Source organism: Chelonia mydas, chromosome 11 (assembly GCF_015237465.2).
Source record: "Chelonia mydas isolate rCheMyd1 chromosome 11, rCheMyd1.pri.v2, whole genome shotgun sequence".
NCBI classification, from domain to species: Eukaryota; Metazoa; Chordata; order Testudines; family Cheloniidae; genus Chelonia; species Chelonia mydas.
The window spans coordinates 67,127,537-67,147,218 of record NC_051251.2 but is presented as its reverse complement, the minus strand read 5'-3'; the positions used below and the strand labels follow the sequence as shown (position 1 = coordinate 67,147,218).

Here is a 19,682-nt window from a genome sequence, read left to right as displayed (position 1 = left end):
CTGTTATATAAATTCAGTTGACTGATATAAAACCAGAGCTTTTCAGCATTTTATGTGAATGTTGAGTTAATATTTCTTTTATCAGTTGCTGGTTATTTTTCTGCTGAACAGAGTTCGTTGTCTTGGAAGAGTTTTCTCTGGTTGTAAAGAATGAGGATTAATGCTATTCTACATTGTCTCAGAAATGTTCCTTGATATCATAGAACAGATTTGATGCTTTCCTTCATTTGGTTTATTACTGTGCTCAATTTTGGGCCTCATATTTGTTGTTCCTAAAAAAAGAGGTGAATTCTAAGTTATGTAGTGGGATAATGATCAGGATCTCTTTCAGTTAATATACCTGATGGCATGAGAATTACAGCTATTGCATTGTGATTCAGGTATTAACTTCTTCCACAGCTTTTTGTTGAGAGAGAGAGAGCTGCTGGTTTTTAACCTTTTTGGGTTCCCTTACTCTGTTTTCAATAGATCTGCACTTGAAGCCCTTCCTTGTTTCAGCTTTCGCCATGGGGGCAGGAGATTTTGTTTTATTCCATATTGTCTCTCTCTAAGTTTGCAGTTCTGTCTTCCACTTCCAATTATTTTTCTCTCCTTTCTTTGCCATCCGTGTAGCCTTAGGTTTCTTGGTACATGGAGTTCTTACTTCTCTCTTGTGGTTTTTCCTACCTTGTCTCTCCTTCTATAGGTCCCCCATTCTTTCTTTCTCCTCTTGCCTCGTTTTTCCCTCTTCCCATCTTAGGGTTTGTAGCTGGCAGTACAAATTTTGCCAAGGACAGTTCTAATAAGACTTCCCTGGGGACTGTACCTTGACACAGTGGGAAGCCTTATGTGTTCCAGTGATCGAGAGCTATGCTGGTGGGAGTTTTAACTCCTGGTAGGGCCATCAAGCTGGACAAGTGAAAAGATAGGGACCAGAAGAACCACAGTCAACTGGTCCTCGAGGTTGGGGTTGAGTGATAAGGCAATAACGTATTCTCATAAAAATATTAAGCGATAGAAGCACAACAAAGTAGCCATTCCAGCGAACAGCATTATAAACTGGGGTGAAGGAGCCTTGTTCATACTCTAAGCAATGTCTGACTGCACAGGTTCAGAATTCTAATAAGCAGGGAGTTTGGGAGCTGTTAAGTGACCCAACTTTAACCAATTTTAGGTGTATTCTGGTCAATTGTAGCTTATATTTTTCTAGGCTCCTCCTTCTACTCCCCATAATTTCTGTCTCAGGCATTCCCCTTTCCTTCCTGTATTGCTTCCACCTCTGTGCCTTAGCAAAACTTGAATATCTTGTTATGTTCTGCCAGAATGGAAATGAAATTATGGTGGTAGCATAACTGCCAATGATATAAGGGTGCTGGCAGTTTTAACATGCATAATAATTGAAAGATTAAATAGAAATACTTTCTCTTTGCCTTTTCTTTCAGTATTTTAGTCATTCAAGTTGGATGTTTCTAAGACAGGCACATAAATTGGGTTCACTTGTGCATATTTCTAGCTAGTCATTTAGATTAGTTTGACAAAATTTTTGGTTTGAAGGACATCTACCTGGTCTTAATCCTTGCAGTCAGTTTTAGCCAATAGATTGCAGTCTACACACACTTGTCCAGTTATGTATTCTGAATTATTTATAGTGTGTGAGATGTGCCTTATTCAGTCTGCTCCTGACTTAAATAAAGCTTTTAGGTGTTTCTGACTACACTATACTAATAAACAGTGCTCTTTTTAAAAACAGAGTAAAATTTGTCAGGTTGACATTGTCTAAATGAAAGTCTTGATTTAATTGCAATCAAAATGATGCAGCTGCTTATTGTTCTCTCCCATTTATTTTTCTCTTTGTTCGTTCTATCCTTCCTAAGATGTTTAGCAATGATTTTTCCCCCTTCTAGGGTGATGTATCAGCCGTTGAACACTTACTGAAAAATGGAGCAGACCCCAATGTTAAAGACCATGCTGGATGGACGCCATTGGTGGGTATCAACATTCTTCTGATATTTTCATTTTTGTCTGTTGTCCTTTCCTCCACACTTCCATTTTTTACAGTTTGTTCTTTCTTGCCCCTATCTTTATTGTATCCAAAACATAAAGAAGACTGAAAGAATGAGTACTTGTGGCACCTTAGAGACTAACACATTTATTTGAGCATTACAGACTTAAAAGTCACAATTATTCAACAAAAAAACTTCAGAAACCGACTCCAACAAGAAACAGCAGAACTGGAATTAATTTGCAAACTGGACACCATCAAATTATGCTTGAATAAAGACTGGGAGTGGATGGGTCATTACACTAAAAAACTATTTCCCCATGCTAATCTTCTCCCTACTGTTACTCACACCTTCTTGTCAACTGTTTGAAATGGGCCATCCTGATTATCACTACAAAAGTTTTTTTCTCTCCTGCTGATAATAGCCCACCTTAATCAATTGGTCTCATTAAGAGTTGGTATGGCAACCCCCATTTTTTCATGTTCTCTGTGTGTGTGTATCTTCCTACTGTATTTTCCACTGCATGCATCTGATGAAGTGGACTTTAGCCTATGAAAGCTTATGCTCAAATAAATTTGTTGGTCTCTAAGGTGCCACAAGTACTCCTCGTTCTTTCTGCTGATACAGACTAACACGACTACCACTCTGAAACCTGTCATAAAGAAGATGATTATGAGAAATAGTCTTCCTTATGGCAATGTGAGAGTGCTCTTCCTTTAGAATCATCCCACCTCTCATCAAGTGTCAGTGTTCTCTCTCACTTTTACCATCATATTCACCTATGATTTCTTAAGTGTGCAAAATGATCTCTTTCCAGGTTAGAGTGCAAGTACAGTTTTTTGTACGTCTTGTAAACTGTTAATGCCATTAGATCTGTAGTTCCCACCATTTTGGGTGCACATTAAATAGTGGAATTTGAACTTTGGTTACCAACAGGTATATCTTAGATATATTTTTGTATTCTTGCATGCTTGAATTTCATTAAAAAATTAGAGGTAGTGAGTGCTAATCCCTTTTCATCCGCTGCCTTTTTCTCCCAAAGAGCATGTTTGACCCTAGTCGATAACTTGGAAGGCATTCCTTTATAGTCGTCTTTGCATACCACGTGGTCTGTGTTCAGTTCCTCTGTGCTCTTTATCAATGCCATGTTTGAAAAGATAATTACTCATGATGGCCATTGCATTGTCAAAATTGAATAGTATCTCCACATCATGCTGCCAGTCTGAGAGGTGCTATGAAAGTGAATGCATTAACTCATGGTGACAAACATCCATTATTAAAAAAACATTCTGTACTTTCATTAGAATTTTATGTCTTTTTTTCCCGTGTGCTTCTTGTCAACATCACCGGCTAGCATGAGGCTTGTAATCACGGGCACAAGAAGGTGGTGGAGCTATTGCTACAGCACCGGGCATTGGTGAACACTACTGGGTATCAGAATGACTCACCGCTTCATGATGCTGCCAAGAATGGGCATATGAGCATTGTTGAGCTGTTGCTCTCACATGGAGCCTCCCAGGATGCAGTGTGAGTAGCTGTGTAATGTTGTTTTGTAATTGACATCTTTATTTCAAAATTGATGTTGCTGGTGAAAGTCCAGGATGTAACATTGAGTAAATTTGAACCAAAGCTCTTAATACAAAATATATGGTTAATTCAATGGGAGTTTCTTTTTGTGTTCAATTACACAATGCCCCTTTCTAACTTGGATGTTATCTTTTTTGCTTAGGCTTCAGGATTGTCCTAAGCTTTTCTTTATGAAGTTTGGAACAAATCCCGAAGTTTGGGCTTTAAAAAAATAAATTAGCATTAAAAAAAAAAATCTGAGTGCATAATGGAGATTATTACTGATATTTTAAAAAAGTACTTCCATTTTAGCTATGTATGTTTCTGGTGAGTTTGCTCTATTGATATGCATGTAGCAAACATCTGGAGTTGTAAAGTGATTGATACTGACTCAAACACACAATAATTATTCATGGATTTATCTTTCTCGTTGTCATCACATCAGTTGAATTGAGATGCTGGGTTGTTCATGTCATGCTACAATGGCAGTAGCATTGCTATTTGTATCAGCAGCTACTGTATGCAATCTGTATTCTGGTACCATGCATGTTGTCGTAAATGGCATGTGCACATTACATGCTTGTAGAATGTAGCCTTGTTCATGTCTGACTTGTTTGCTGACGTATGTACCTCCTTGGCCATAGTGTGAAGTGGGGATAAGGAAGCTTTAGTTAATTAGCTAGCTTCAAATGTTGTAAACTTATTGAAGTTCTGTTACAGAATGGAGGTATTCGATCAGAAAATACTTCTAGTTTACATGAAATGTATCAGGATATAAAAATAAATCAGAAAAGTACAAAAGGAATCGTTCCCTTGGCCCTGGCAGCATATTTAAAAAAAAAAAAAAAAAATAGGATAGTACATCTGCTTCCTCAGGTGTCAGCTTTCCAAGATAAAATGTTCACCAGTTGGGTATTGGTAGCTGCCTGCATGATTTTTACAACTCTCCTGGGTTTCTGAAAATATTACACAACCAACCAATTTGGGTGTAAATCTTTTTTGATAGCAGCCAAAAGACTGGAGAAATTGTACAGTAGAACTTTAAATTGGCAATACTAGAATTTTCAGGTCAGTCTTTTTATTAGCCCACTGTTTTCCGTTAGCCGTACTGGCAAATATATGACCACCTTTGGTCAAAAAGTCTCCTACTCATTTCAAAACAAGAAAATAGATTGAAGTCCAGTTCCATTCAAAATGTGAACTGACAAGACATAGTCTAGTGTGAATATAAGCAACGTTCTAATATTTATTGTAGCAACAATGATATCTGAAACAGTGTGATATGGGGTATCCAAGACTACATCCCCTCTAAAATAAAATGTTTTATGAGACTGGCTACAGGTTGTATCAGCATACTGCCTTTAGTGGTACAGAAAAGGGCTCTGTTTGAATTTTTAAATGGGCAATGTTAATAACGGGGAGGCACTATGACTTCAGAATTTCCAGGGTATACAAAATTCATTTATAGTTTCTTAAGTGGTTTTACACCTAGCAAGAATTTTTAAATGTACCTTGCCAAAGGCTTCTGTAAAGTGAGTGATGTCTGAGAATAATGATAATGCTAGATAATTCTCATGGAGTAATTTATACTGTGATTTATTCAAACTTTATTAAAATCTTCTGGGTACGAATTTAGCATTCTTTATGTTTCATCTCCTGCAAATGGACCTGCAAGTGCCATGGCAAGTGTTTAGTGTTATGCCACTTGGTAAGAGCCACAAAAAAGATTTAATTTTCCTGATCTTATATAGTCCTTCTGTATCTGTTGCTGAGATGCTGTTGTGTAACACACTACTGTAGTAGTTGCAGAATTACATCAAAGATCTTTTCTTCCCATTTGGTAAAAGCAATTTGTCCTCTTACTCCAGTAGATGAAGTTACTCCCATGTTGTAATGTATAGAAGAATGCCACCCCTTCTATGATGTCAGGAGTAAGTCTTCAATGTAATAGCACAGTGTAAGCTAGGTATTTTCCATCCGTAAATCCCAAAACGCTTTACAAAGAGGCAATTATTATAATTGCTGTTTTACAGATGTGGAAACTGAGGCACAGAGAAAATTAAAGTTCAAACAAAACTTCTAAGTCTTAGAAATACTTCTCTTATAACGCTTGCTCTTACTCCCAGTGCGACAGCACCCTACAATGAGACTCCTGCAGTTCCCTCCGCCTCACAGCTCTTCAGTTTTCTTCTTTTTGGCATCCCTTGCTTCAATTTATTTTCAGTGAAAGCATGATATAACATGACATCACATAAATTCTGACTTTTCTAATTGCCTTTGTAGCAATAGTTGTGACCAAGCTGGTAATATAGAGGTTCAAAGCTCCTTATTGATCAAGGCAGGATGGTTTCTTAACACTGAGTTGATAATCCCATTGTCTTTCAGGCTATTTATGTACACATCTGCCATGGGATCTCTGTCACTGTCAGCCAGGTTTTTGAAAGGGTAGAGATTTAGTACTTAGTTTTGAGCAAGATCTGAAGTTTTGCTAGCTGCTTAAGAGTCTACTAGACGGATGCACAACTTTAAATGGAATAAGTTTGTGGTCTTAGCCTGTACTGCTCAAACTGCGTTGCTGTTTTCTTCATCTCAGTTCATCTGACTAATATTCTAATTTTCTACTAGTTTTTGTTCATTCCCATCTCCCCAGGCTCTTGAGGAGCTTAAAACTTCCTATTAAAGAGAGCCCTCTTTGACATGGGATATAAGTGGTTCTTAATTAGCTGATTAACCTTTTAGAGCCATATAAAAGCCTGAATAATCAGTTTTCCTGTATCTCTCTTAGCCCACTAAATTTTGTCAACATGTTAAATGTGTTCAAACCGTATTTAGGCCCCCTGTATAAATATATTCATCATTAAGCAAAATGTGGCTTTTGCAGTCAAACACTTTTATTTTGAGTGGAGAATTATGTAAACCAATATTTTATTTTTAACAGTGTGCATTAGTAATTTGGGGTGTTGGAATAAAAGTGATGCCTGAGTTGAATTTAGGGTATTTCTACATTTGAGAGCTGGAGCTTGAGAAGACATACTTGCACTAGCTTTGGTCGAGCTAGCACAGTAAGAATAGAGTGTAGCCATTGGGGCACAAGTGATTTGTACCTGGCATCTTGGGCAGGCACATACTTGGGGTGGCTAGCTCCTGTCACTGCTTGCGATACTATGACAACGCTGTTCAGCTCACTAGCTTGAACAGAGCTAGTGCAGGTATATCTTCCCCTGCTCGAGGTGTAGACATAATCTTAGAGTGCTAGTTTGAAATAGTTCTATATGACACTTCGTAAAAAGTGTACTATAAAATATAGTAACCTAGTTTAATACTGCTTTTTAGGTATTTAGTATCTAATTTACTGTAGTGCCTAGAGGTCCCAACTGAGATGAGATCCATTGGGTTAAATTCTGTAGATATACATGGTAAGACCTGAAATCTTGTGCTTTGTCTGCCCTGTCTGTTTAGATTGTAAAAGAGGAAGGACGTCCTTTTATCCCCATTTAACAGATAGAGAACTGAGGCAAAGACTTGCCCAAAGTCACACAGGAAGTCTGTGGCCATGCCAAGAATTAATATTTTAGCTGTCCATATACTACTCATATATAGAGAGTCTTTGTGAATTTTTAAAATTTTACTTTTCAAAACCTTTAAACAGACATCTGATATACCATAGAAGTAAACTTTACATCTAGTACATCTCACCTCAAAAATACTGTCAGATTTTTATCTCTATGATTTAAGTATAGGAAATAGCTTTACTATAAAAGGGAGTGCATGTACATATTTTGTAGGATGAGAACACAGTTCAGAATTGTTTTTATTTTCCAGAAGACAAATCATAGGATTTCAATTTTCCCTGGCAATACTTTTTTGAAAATCTGCAAGATTAAGCAGTTAGAGCATTTTCTTTGCTGTTCAATTTTTTTCTGACTAAGAAAGATACGAACTGCAAATGGAAAATATTATATGGACCAGTGGACCTATTAATTGCCCGGCTGGTCTAGTTAATTTTTTTAAGTTAATCTCCTACACATTTATGTTTTCATGTGCTTGTTCTCTTGAGTTCTGTCTTTTTTTTTCCTTGCTTCACAGCAAGCCAAGTGACTTGAAAAATTAGATCTATTGCATTTGCAATTTCACAGTTGTTCATAAATGCTTTCACTCAAATGGGCTATCTTGCCAGTTCCTCATGCACAATAAGTTTAACATTGGTAAAAATTGTCTCATTGCCTTATTTCTTTTAGGTGTGTTTTAGCCTTCATCCAGTTGGTGCAAGTTTGAGTGTGAACAATCCCAGGTAAATGGGAATATTTTATTTAGAGGTAGACGTGCCTCTAGGTGCAGATGTGAGCAAGGCATGGGCATATACTGCTTCACCCCATGGGTATCCCAGATCATATTGTGCCTCAGATACTCCTCAGACACAATTCCTTCCTTGCTTCCCCCTTCCTTGAGTGCTGCTGGAGGTATGTATTAATTTGCTTGTTGCCCTATACCAGCAGCAAATCATAACCCTTCCCACTCCCAACCCAGCTTAATTAGTGCTGGCTGATGCACTGGGGAGCAGAGCCAAGGCTCTACCCATTCCCCATCCACCTACTCCCAGGGGGAATAAACAGACCTGTTTGTTTGTGTACTCCCAGATCCAAAGTCTACACAGCCAATGCCATGGTATAAGAAGAGGGTTCTTACTGTTCACCATATAGCGTAAGTATGAACAATGAATCAGTTACTCACAAGTGAAGGTGGGTGGTGGTGGTCGGGGTCTCTCTCCTCAGGGGGACTGGGTCATCTATCTGCCGCCCTGACCGGGAAAACCGAGAAGTCTGCTGCTTGCCAGGAGCTAGGATTCATGATGTGACGGAGAGACTGCCGAGACTCATCAAGCCCTTGGATCGCTACCCCTTTCCTGCTTCTCCACGTGGGCACCAATGATACTGTCAAGAATGACCTTGAGTGGATCACTGCAGACTACATAGCTCTGGGAAGAAGGATAAAGGAGTTTGAGGCACAAGTGGTGTTCTCGTCTATCCTCCCCGTGGAAGGAAAAGGCCTGGTTAGAGACGGTCGAATCATGGAAGTCAACGAATGGCTATGCAGGTGGTGTTGAAGAGAAGGCTTTGGATTCTTTGACCATGGGATGGTGCTCCAAGAAGGAGGAGTGCTAGGCAGAGACGGGCTCCACCTAACGAAGAGAGAGAAGAGCATCTTCGCAAGCAGGCTGGCTAACCTAGTGAGGAGGGCTTTAAAGTAGGTTCACCGGGGGAAGGAGACCAAAGCCCTGAGGTAAGTGGGGACCTGGGATACTGGGAGGAAGCACGAGCAGGAGAGTGCAAGAGGGGAGGGCTCCTGCCTCATACTAAGAAAACAGGACAAACAGCAAGTTATCTCAAGTGCCTATACACAAATGCAAGAAGCCTGGGAAACAAGCAGGGAGAACTGGAAGTCCTGGCACAGTCAAGGAATTATGACGTGATTGGAATAACAGAGACTTGGTGGGAAAACTCACATGACTGGAGTACTGTCATGGATGGATATAAACTGTTCGGGAACAACAGGCAGGACAGAAAAGGTGGGGGAGTTGCACTGTATGTAAGAGAGCAGTATGATTGCTCAGGGCTCCGGTATGAAACTGCAGAAAAACCTGAGAGTCTTGGATTAAGTTTAGAAGTGTGAGCAACAAGGGTTGTGTTGTGGTGGGAGTCTGCTATAGACCACCGGACCAGGGGGATGAGGTGCACGAGGCTTTCTTCCGGCAACTAACGGAAGTTATTAGATCGCAGGCCTTGGTTCTCCTGGGAGACTTCAATCACCCTGATATCTGCTGAGAGAGCAATACAACAGTGCACAGACAATCCAGGGAGTTTTTGGAAAGTGTAGGGGACAATTTCCTGGTGCAAGTGCTGGAGGAACCAACTAGGGGCAGAGCTGTTCTTGACCTGCTGCTCACAAACCGGGAAGAATTAGTAGGGGAAGCAAAAGTGGATGGGAACCTGGGAGGCAGTGACCATGAGATGGTTGAATTCAGGATCCTGACACAAGGAAGAAAGGAGAGCAGCAGAATATGGACCCTGGACTTCAGAAAAACAGACTTTGACTCCCTCAGGGAACTGATGGGCAGGATCCTCTGGGAGAATAACATGAGGGGGAAAGGAGTTCAGGAGAGCTGGCTGTATTTTAAAGAATCCTTATTGAGGTTACAGGGACAAACCATCCCGATGTGTGGAAAGAATAGTAAATATGGCAGGCGACCAGCTTGGCTTAACAGTGAAATCCTTGCTGATCTTAAACACAAAAAAGAAGCTTACAAGAAGTGGAAGATTGGACAAATGACCAGGGAAGAGTATGAAAATATTGCTCGGGCATGCAGGAGTGAAATCAGGAAGGCCAAATCACACCTGGAGTTGCAGCTAGCAAGAGATGTTAAGAGTAACAAGAAGGGTTTCTTCAGGTATGTTAGCAACAAGAAGAAAGTCAAGGAAAGTGTGGGCCCCTTACTGAAGGAGGGAGGCAACCTAGTGACAGAGGATGCGGAAAAAGCTAATGTACTCAATGCTTTTTTTGCCTCTGTCTTCATGAACAAGGTCAGCTCCCAGACTATTGCACTGGGAAGCACAGCATGGGGAGGAGGTGACCAGCCCTCTGTGGAGAAAGAAGTGGTTCGGGACTATTTAGAAAAGCTGGACGAGCACAAGTCCATGGGGCCGGATGCGCTGCATCTGAGAGTGCTAAAGGAGTTGGCGGCTGTGATTGCAGAGCCATTGGCCATTATCTTTGAAAACTCATGGCGATCGGGGGAAGTCCCGGACGACTGGAAAAAGGCTAATGTAGTGCCCATCTTTAAAAAAGGGAAGGAGGAGAATCCTGGGAACTACAGGCCAGTCAGCCTCACCTCAGTCCCTGGAAAGATCATCATGGAGCAGGTCCTCAAGGAATCAATTCTGAAGCACTTAAAGGAGAGGAAAGTGATCAGGAACAGTCAGCATGGATTCACCAAGGGCAAGTCATGCCTGACTAATCTAATTGCCTTCTATGACGAGATGACTGGCTCTGTGGATGAAGGAAAAGCAGTGGACGTGTTGTTCCTTGACTTTAGCAAAGCTTTTGACACAGTCCCACAGTATTCTTGCCAGCAAGTTAAAGTAGTATGGGCTGGATGAATGGACGATAAGGTGGATAGAAAGCTGGCTAGGTTATCAGGCTCAACATGTAGTGATCAATGGCTCCATGTTTAGTTGGCAGCCGGTATCAAGTGGAGTGCCCCAAGGGTCGGTCCTGGGGCCAGTTTTGTTCAATATCTTCATAAATGATCTGGAGGATGGTGTGGATTGCACACTCAGCAAGTTTGCAGATGACACTAAACTGGGAGGAGCGGTAGATGCGCTGGAGGGCAGGGATAGGATACAGAGGGACCTAGACAAATTAGAGGATTGGGCCAAAAGAAATCTGATCAGGTTCAACAAGGACAAGTGCAGAGTCCTGCACTTAGGACGGAAGAATCCCATGCACTGCTACAGACTAGGGACCGAATGGTTAGGCAGCAGTTCTGCAGAAAAGGACCTAGGGGTTACAGTGGACGAGAAGCTGGATATGAGTCAACAGTGTGCCCTTGTTGCCAAGAAGGACAATGTCATTTTGGGCTGTATAAGTAGGGGCATTGCCAGCAGATCGAGGGACGTGATCATTCCCCTCTATTCGACATTGGTGAGGCCTCATCTGGAGTACTGTGTCCAGCTTTGGGCCCCACACTACAAGAAGGATGTGGAAAAATTGGAAAATGTCTAGCGGAGGGCAACCAAAATGATTAGGGGACTGGAACACATGAGTTATGAGGAGAGGCTGAGGGAACTGGGATTGTTTAGTCTGCGGAAGGGAAGAATGAGGGGGGATTTGATAGCTGCTTTCAACTACCTGAAAGCGGGTTCCAAAGAGGATGAATCTAGACTGTTCTCAGTGGTAGCAGATGAGAGAACGAGGAGTAATGGTCTCAAGTTGGAGTGGGGGAGGTTTAGGTTGGATATTAGGAAAAACCTTTTCACTAGGAGGGTGGTGAAGTACTGGAATGTGTTACCTAGGGAGATGGTGGAATCTCCTTCCTTTGAGGTTTTTAAGGTCAGGCTTAACAAAGCCCTGGTTGGGATGATTTAGTTGGGGATTGGTCTTGCTCTGAGCAGGGGTTGGACTAGATGACCTCCTGAGGTCCCTTCCAACCCTGATATTCTATGATTAGGAATTTTCCACATAGGGGTAAATAGTAAAAATATAGCACTGGGAGCTGATCTTTCTTTTTCCAAGAAGGTCTGGAAACCAGGGGAAAAATTATTTACATTGGCCTGCTGAGTAAAAATACAATGGCTAGAGGTGTTAAAATGAGGCATTTAGACCATATATTATTTATGTTGGATATACATGTGGATACAAAAATTTAGCATTTGACTGCCTAAATTGGAGATGACAAACAAAAAATCAGCCTTCTCAATGCTTTTGAAGCTCTCCTTAATTCTGCATACATATCTGCCTTATCATACATTCTTTCCTTCTCTCTGATTCCTTATTTCCTGACTAGCAGGTTGTCCTTTCCCCTCACTACACTTTGCTGTATTGTTACTGTTACCCCATATGCTGGAACTATATCTGTAGGCTTGGTAAAATGTGTTTTGGATTTTTTTTTTTAATTTCAGTGGATATTATCAATGTTTGTTTTAAAGCACTTTTTTCTGATTTTATTGGTTTAAAGTTTTCACAGTTGTGGGAAATGATAGGGATCAGAAAAAATAATTATTTAATGACAATAGATGTTGAGATTCAGAAAGTTAAAGCTTTATTACTCTTAAAACACACATTGTCAGCACCACATGTCAGAGTATATGAAGTAAATATGCTTAAATCAAACTCAAAGGAGTTCTCAAGCAGCATTTTTCTTCATTTGCCTGTCTGTAAATTTCAATTATCAATGGAAAATTTTTTTGTTGGTTTGTTGTGTACAGTGAAATCAACATGTACTGATTTTTTTAAAAAAAAATTGAATCCTTCTAAAGCCTCTAACTCCTTGACGGAGAAATATTCTCAATCCCCATTGTGCCCTACCCTGAGGCTGAACACTGCTCCCTGCACCAAGAGCTCTTGTTTAGCTTGAGGCCAATGTCAAGCTCCACCTATTGTGGTCAGCCATGTCACCCTCATCCCTCAGTAACAAACATCTTTGGAGTTTTACATTAAGATCCCGTTAGACTGGCAGTAGCCAATGGACTCCCAACGCCCTGGAGTTCAGTAGTGTCGCCCCATCAAACAAACTCCAGTGCTAAGGGTCATCAGCTGCTGTTGAGGAGCTCTTTGACTTTGTGGTCCCGCAAAATCCAGCATGGAAGGTCCTGAGGAGTCAGCTGCAGTATCATATGCAGCATCACTCTTCGTATTGGTTTAAGCATCAGGCTTGAGGTGCCTTTGAAGGTCTCTGTTCTCCAGCACAGTGATCCTTCCAATATTAGATTTAGGCTCTCTTTAGCCTGAAGTGTTTTCACCATCAGTCAGTACTTAGATAAGTAGCTGATAGACTTTTTGCCTCAAAGGATACATCTGACTCTTGTAGACCTAAATTAACCTTGAAAAGTCTAATTTCACCCTCATTCAAGAAGAGGTATTTATTGGAGCACTTCTGGACTCTGGATTAGCAAGAGTAATACATCTATCTGACCTAAAAAAGATGGAGCCTCTAACTTCAGGATTCTATCAACAAAGAATAAGAGGCTAAAGTTAAGGTTGAGGAGGCCTTTGTTTAAAAGGAGACTCTTCTGTGTACTCTAAACTTGGCATGCTTACATGGATCACCTCGAAATGTGGTGTGCCTTAGTGAGGGTGATCTAAATTTGGAGTTATTTGAGCAAAAGGTCCCCAAGATAAAGTCTCTTCCCGCCCCTCCCCCGGGGGGAAAAAAAAAAAGCTTTTCTCAGGGTTGATTTTAGTTAGTTTTTTCTGTTTCAGAGTAGCAGCCGTGTTAGTCTGTATCCGCAAAAAGAAAAGGAGGACTTGTGGCACCTTAGAGAAATTTGTTAGTCTCTAAGGTGCCACAAGTCCTCCTTTTCTTTTTACTTTTTTCTGTGCATACCTGGGGGTCAAACCATGGCTCTGATTTTGCCTAAGGTGTCTCAATCACTCAACACTTGCCCCAGTTAGTGACAACCACTGCCCTCTTGGGAAGGCAACACTGAAGATGTTGTTCAACAAAGTGTTAGGTTTGAGCCTAAGGTTTAGGCACCAAACGGATTACACTGCACACATGTAGGCAAAGTATGCAAGAGGTTGCTACCCAGCCCATTTTCATATGACCTGGGTGGCTCAAGGGGCCGTGCTGTGGCCATTGAACCGTAGCAACACCCGGGTATTATACGTTCAGAACCCACCCTTGGCAGAAATCTGAAAATGAAATGTATGCATGTTGCTCCAATCTGCCTTTGTCAAAGGGTTGGTTTTTGTTTTGGGGGGAAGTGGGCAGGGAAATGTAATCTGAATACAGCAGAAAATTCAGAAATTGCTCAAAGTATATTCAAAAAGAAAATAAATTACACATGCAAATACTTGCTCGGGGAAGGGGAGAAGAGTGGAGTGCATAGGAGAGGAGTTGTGGGGCACAGGTCAAGGGATGGGACACTGGGAGTTGGTGGCATGTTGAGTAGACGGTATTAGGGGTGTGGGGCCCTGTCAAGCTCCCATTCCTTCCTGTGTCTGTGCTAGGATCTGGGGTCTCTGCCCCTGCGCGGTGGATTTGAGATCCTCTTCTTGCTCCCCATATGTGTGGGCCAAGATCTTGGGAGGCCCTGAAGGTAACACAGATTTAAACCTGAGAGTACCAGGAAATACAAAGTTAAGGTACACACCATCCCTGTGTGGAGTGGGGGGATGGGAGTGGCCTGGAGGGAAGGTAGACTGAGCGGGCCAAGAGTGTGGCAGAGAGCCTCGGCCAAAGCAGGAGCATAGGGAGTCTATTGGGTGGGGGAAGAGTAAGAGGTGTGCAGGACTCTATGTACAACTTGGGCTACAAAAATCAAGGAGGCAGGTGAGCCTCCATTAATCTGCCTGATGTGTATGCAGCAGCAGGGTGTGCCAGACTTGTTATGTTCTAACAGCTTCTAAAGTGCTATGGATTAATGGGCCAGGAATGGAAGGGTGAGCTGGGAATGGTGGTAGGGCAGCCTGTATGTTGTGGGAGAGGGGGAGTGGAAAAGGAGAGAGAGACATGAGTCTTTGCTTACGTGCTTAGTTACTGTATCTGCCATGTAATGAAACTGTCAAGTTCTTGATTTCTCTCGCTGTCCCTGTTAGCAACTATACATACAAAACGTTTCAAAGCATGACCATTATCCTACTCTATTATAGCAAAGTGTATAGAGGTGGGTATTTATGATTTCACACAACCATGTTGGGCCTAGTGAAGAGAAAAGTGGACTGGCACAAGATGCCATTGGGCAACATTAACTCTATTAATTAATTGTTTTTTGTCAATGAATAAAATTAATGGTTTCATGGAAGGTAGCTCTTGTAATCCTGTTTAAAAAAAAAAAAAAAGACAACAGGTTGATAAAGGCAACTGTGATATAGTATACTTGGATTTCTACTGGGCTTTGACTTACAACCACATGACATTTGATTTTTTTTAAAAGTGTATTATATAGAATGTACAGAACACACATAAGATGGATTAAAATCTGGATCACAGACAGATCTCAAAATGTAGTTAGAGAGATGCCACTGAGCAGGGCTGTTTCCAGCAGGGTCCCCCAAGAATCGGCTCTTGGTCCGAACCAATCCTTGGTCCAAGTCTGTTAAATATTTTTATTAGTGATCTAGACAATGATATAAAATATTTGCTGGTGAAGTTTGTAGATGAGATACAGATTGGTGGGACAGGTTACTGTTGTAGAACAATCTGAATCACTTGGCTAAATAATCACAATCCCAACAATGTGTTCTAATCAGTCTAATCAAGGTAATAGATCTGGGAATTAAGAACACAGGTTATCTACAGCAGTGGTTGTTCCAGAGGGTACATCAACTCATCTAGATATTTGCCTAGTTTTACAACAAGCTACATAGAAAGAACTAGCAGTCAGTACAAAGTAAAATTTCATACGATGACTTGTTTATACTACTTTATATACTGTACACTGACATGTAAGTAGAATATTTATATTTCAGTTGATTTATTTTATAATTACATGGTAAAAGTGAAAACGTAAGCAGTTTTTCAGTAATAGTGTTCTGTGACAGTTTTGTATTTTTATGTCTAATATTGTAAGCAAGTAGTTTTTAAGCGAGGTGAAACTTGAGGGTACACAAGACAAATCAGACTCCTGAAAGGGGTACAGTAGTGTGGAAAGGTTGAGAACCACTGATCTACAGGATGAGAGATTGTCTTGGAAAGCAGTGACTTAGGGGGATTTAGGGCTCATCATAGATAATCAACTTAATGTGCTCTCTCATTGCAATGCTGGGGCATAAAGATCTTATGGAAAGAAAACCCACAATGCTTGCCTCTGAAGCATCACATTGATCTAAACTAGAGATGGGACACTGGGCGGGGTGGACCACCTCTGAGGTAATACAGAGAATCCTTTCTAGATGCCCAGCCGGTATGTCTTGCTCACATGATTGGCAGGGTCCTTGCTGGGGGTGGGGCATACCACCTTCTGTAGATAAGGTGTGGTTTGCCTGCTCGGATCATCTGGGCATATCTCACCTAATTATTTCCTGCCATTACAGGGGCCACAGGCTTTGGCCCACTTAGCAAAATCTACAGCCTATGTTTATTCAATGTTACAGTTGCACAATTAAAATAAAAATATATATCTCAAAATATTCAGCATGTGTAACATGGCCCAGTTGTGAAAACCTGAGGTCTTGCATTTTCTAACATTATTGTACTTTAATTGTTTGACTCTAACATTATGTGAACATCCCTTATTTTTTGTCACCTTGCAATATGAAGCTTAGGCAGCGTATGCACTGGTAAAAGGCAAACTTAAAATGCTCTTTGAGACAACAAATTCCTAATTGTCATAAAACCCCAATTAAATACAATATGAAGACTGAAACAGTGCAAATGAACACACTGTGTAATAAGGCATATAGTTGTTCTTTCACTTAATTGTCAAGAGTTGAAGCCCTCGGGATTCTTTTGCAACAATTAATGACATCATTATCACTCTATGAAATAAAAAAAGCATACAAAGTGATATGAAATTTAACATTTTTAAAAGCTAGGTTCAGCCATCTGGTGTAAAGATGATGATTTTAATGCATATGCTAATATTTATTTCTCTTTTGGACCTGTTTGAAGGAACCATCTTACAGCAGCTTGATTTAAATATTGCCCTAATTTAAAGAGAGGCCACAGCTTACCCTGATGATGCATGACAAAGCAGGAACAGCATGGTAGTATTTAATGGGCTGCAATTCCCAGGACTGGACTGAGGTGTGACCAGTTATCTTTTAATCTGCAACATTTGTAATACGCCAGCTCCCAGCATTCAGAAATACAGGAGAGCTAGGGGCTGGCACTATTGTGAAATTAGGGTGTTTTAGCAAAAACCCGTCCAGAATCTTTGACCAGAGATTCTCTCTGTTAACAAGTTGCGTGTACTAAAGAGCAATGAAAAAAGTAGTAGTGCATTTAGGTTAGAATGATCATACAGCTTTGATTTCATTGTTTTTTCTTGGTTAAGATTAATACAAGGATCTTTCTGTTTATGCCAAATCATGTAACTATGCTGAGGTACTTCCACATATGGACTAAAATCAGATTTCCTAGATACAGGCTTTATATGGCAGCCTATGGCTATCCTGAAAAGATAGTGCTATAGTGACACAGCAGTTTTTGGACCTCTTTAGCTCTGCTTTTTCTATTACTCTTTACTCTGTAACATGGCATAACCGAGTCACTTCATTCCCATCGTGAGCTCTTACATTTCCTTTTAAGCTCTAGGGCCATGTAAGGTGGAAGGAAGAGGAACAGCTGTAGTAGACGTTATTCCTACAAAGGACAAGGCAGGCACAATGCCCCGGGGAGTGCTAGTGAGACCAGGCTTGCCAACACCAGTTATTGTACCTGTTCTGTAGCTGTAGGCTTTTTCCCCTCTAACTACTGTCCTGCAGCTATAAGGTGGTGTGGGGAGGAGACAGATGTCACGGCCACACTCAGATATGCCCATGGTTCACTACAGGTACAACTATCCAAATTATAGCTGGTGAATTATGTGGGGAGTAGGAGGTTTCCTGCATGCCCCGTAGCATGAGTAATCACCCTGATTTCTCTCTGTTGGCAGATTTGTCACCTGTGACATACAATAGCAAACTGAATAAGAGAGAGACCAAAATTTGAGTTGATGCCTATAATAGAAAGCAATCTTGGCTAGCTGTGGGAGCCTTATGCGCATGGGTGTTTTCTGTCACAGTTGTGGTCTCGTTAACAGGCATCTTGTAGTACATCATATAGATCAAAATATGACACTGTTCTGTTTGAATTGTGTTTGAATTCTGGTAGCTGGATTATTTGCTAATGGAATATTGAATGAGGAGAAAATAACATTTACAATAAACCCTTGGTCTTGGCTTGATTAGTATCTATAACCTACTATATAGAGACTTTCAGTATGTCTTTTATAGTCTGTAGTAGCTAATATGGATTTTTGTACCTAAACTGTGTATTTTTATACTTGCTAGCATATTTTTTTCTGTATCAGCAGTGTGACACGATGTTGGTGGATTCAAGTGAAGACTTTGTGTGCCTGTTTTACCTGTATATTTGTTTGTATTTAACTTGTAATAATCTGTTGGAACTTTCCATTTGGAATCAACATGCTTTTTCTTCCCTGGTGGCGTGATTGCAATTAAGCGTTACAAAGCCAAATGCTGGCTGTTGTGATAGATATCAATGGGTGAGCAGCAAAACATTTAACAAGGGCTGTGGTTTATTTAACCTATCATTCGGTTGTAAACTCTCTTACTTCTCATGTTGAATGTAAGAGCTTGTGATTCTGAATCCATCTGCCTTTGATGCAATTCTTGAATCTTTTCTGTGTGTTTTAGCAGAAATTGCATATTAGTAGGAAGGTGGAAAAACTATCCAGATAATGCACCCAGTTAGTTAAGAATCACGTCACACATTTTATTTACTTAAACCCTCTGTGCTTGTTTTACCAGTAATATATTCGGTCTGCGCCCTGTGGACTACGCAGAAACTGAAAAGATGAAGTCTGTGCTAATGCTACCAATGAAGAATGAATCATATTCATTTAGTCAATGCGGGGAAGTAAGTGTTTCTAAAAATCAAATTCATCTTGTGAGCCCTGAACACTTTGGACCTAGAGTAACTAGGGCATCTGGCTTTACAGACAGGTTAGAAATGGGCTGGGAAGAATAGTCCCAGTCAAATTTGTAAAACTCTCCAACATTCCCAAGAAGATTTCTGTAACAAAAATGATATATAGAAGATTTTATATGCAAGACTGTGGAGTCATCTCCATAACTCAGAATGGTTCCCAAATACTGACAAACTTTATTCCACATCGTGTGTTGTCTTCCTCTGTTGTTTGTTGTTGTATACACACATCCAGTAAAAACACACACCTGTTCTTTGCTCTAAATGCTTTTACACACTTTAAAAGTATAATAGGCTATTCCAGTATCTCCCGTCACCCAATAATTAAGATGTTTTCAACTGCTGGGTTATTACACGTCTTTACAGTCTTCTGCCAGAGGCCTCTCAGTTTCTCGCAGCTGGAGATAACAAATTGGCCTCACTGTGCGCCTTAACAGTCACAATTGTAGGGCTGTGTGTGGGTGGTGGTCTTATTTACACACACGCCCTTTTTCCCTGCTAGAGGAATGTATAGAGGCTTTAGTGTAAATGAAAATTAGACCTTACATACGTATTTCTCTATGTACCCATAAAATGTAATAAAAATATTTACTCTTCATTGTTTAGAATGCCCTGCAAGACCTTTGGGGCTGGGGGGAAGGGTGGTGCCTCTTTGGACAAACTGACTTTGTGGCTGTCTTTGATATTGTGTCTTTGTAGAACAGTTTCAACTCTTAGTGCCTCATTACAGTAAAAGTTGTGTACCATTTGTAAGCTGATGTGCAAAC

General features: G+C 40.7%; 1 protein-coding gene across 2 annotated transcripts in view; it reads left to right on the top strand.

Annotated features, from left to right (window-relative positions):
* BARD1 (BRCA1 associated RING domain 1) overlaps window positions 1–19,682 on the top strand; it is a 63,413-nt gene that overhangs the window by 26,796 nt on the left and 16,935 nt on the right. For both annotated transcript variants that reach the window (XM_037912451.2, XM_037912453.2), the window contains 3 exons: window positions 1,884–1,964; window positions 3,337–3,509; window positions 18,738–18,846. In XM_037912451.2, coding sequence (XP_037768379.1) covers window positions 1,884–1,964; window positions 3,337–3,509; window positions 18,738–18,846 — 363 coding nt within the window. The remainder of the gene's footprint in view (window positions 1–1,883; window positions 1,965–3,336; window positions 3,510–18,737; window positions 18,847–19,682) is intronic.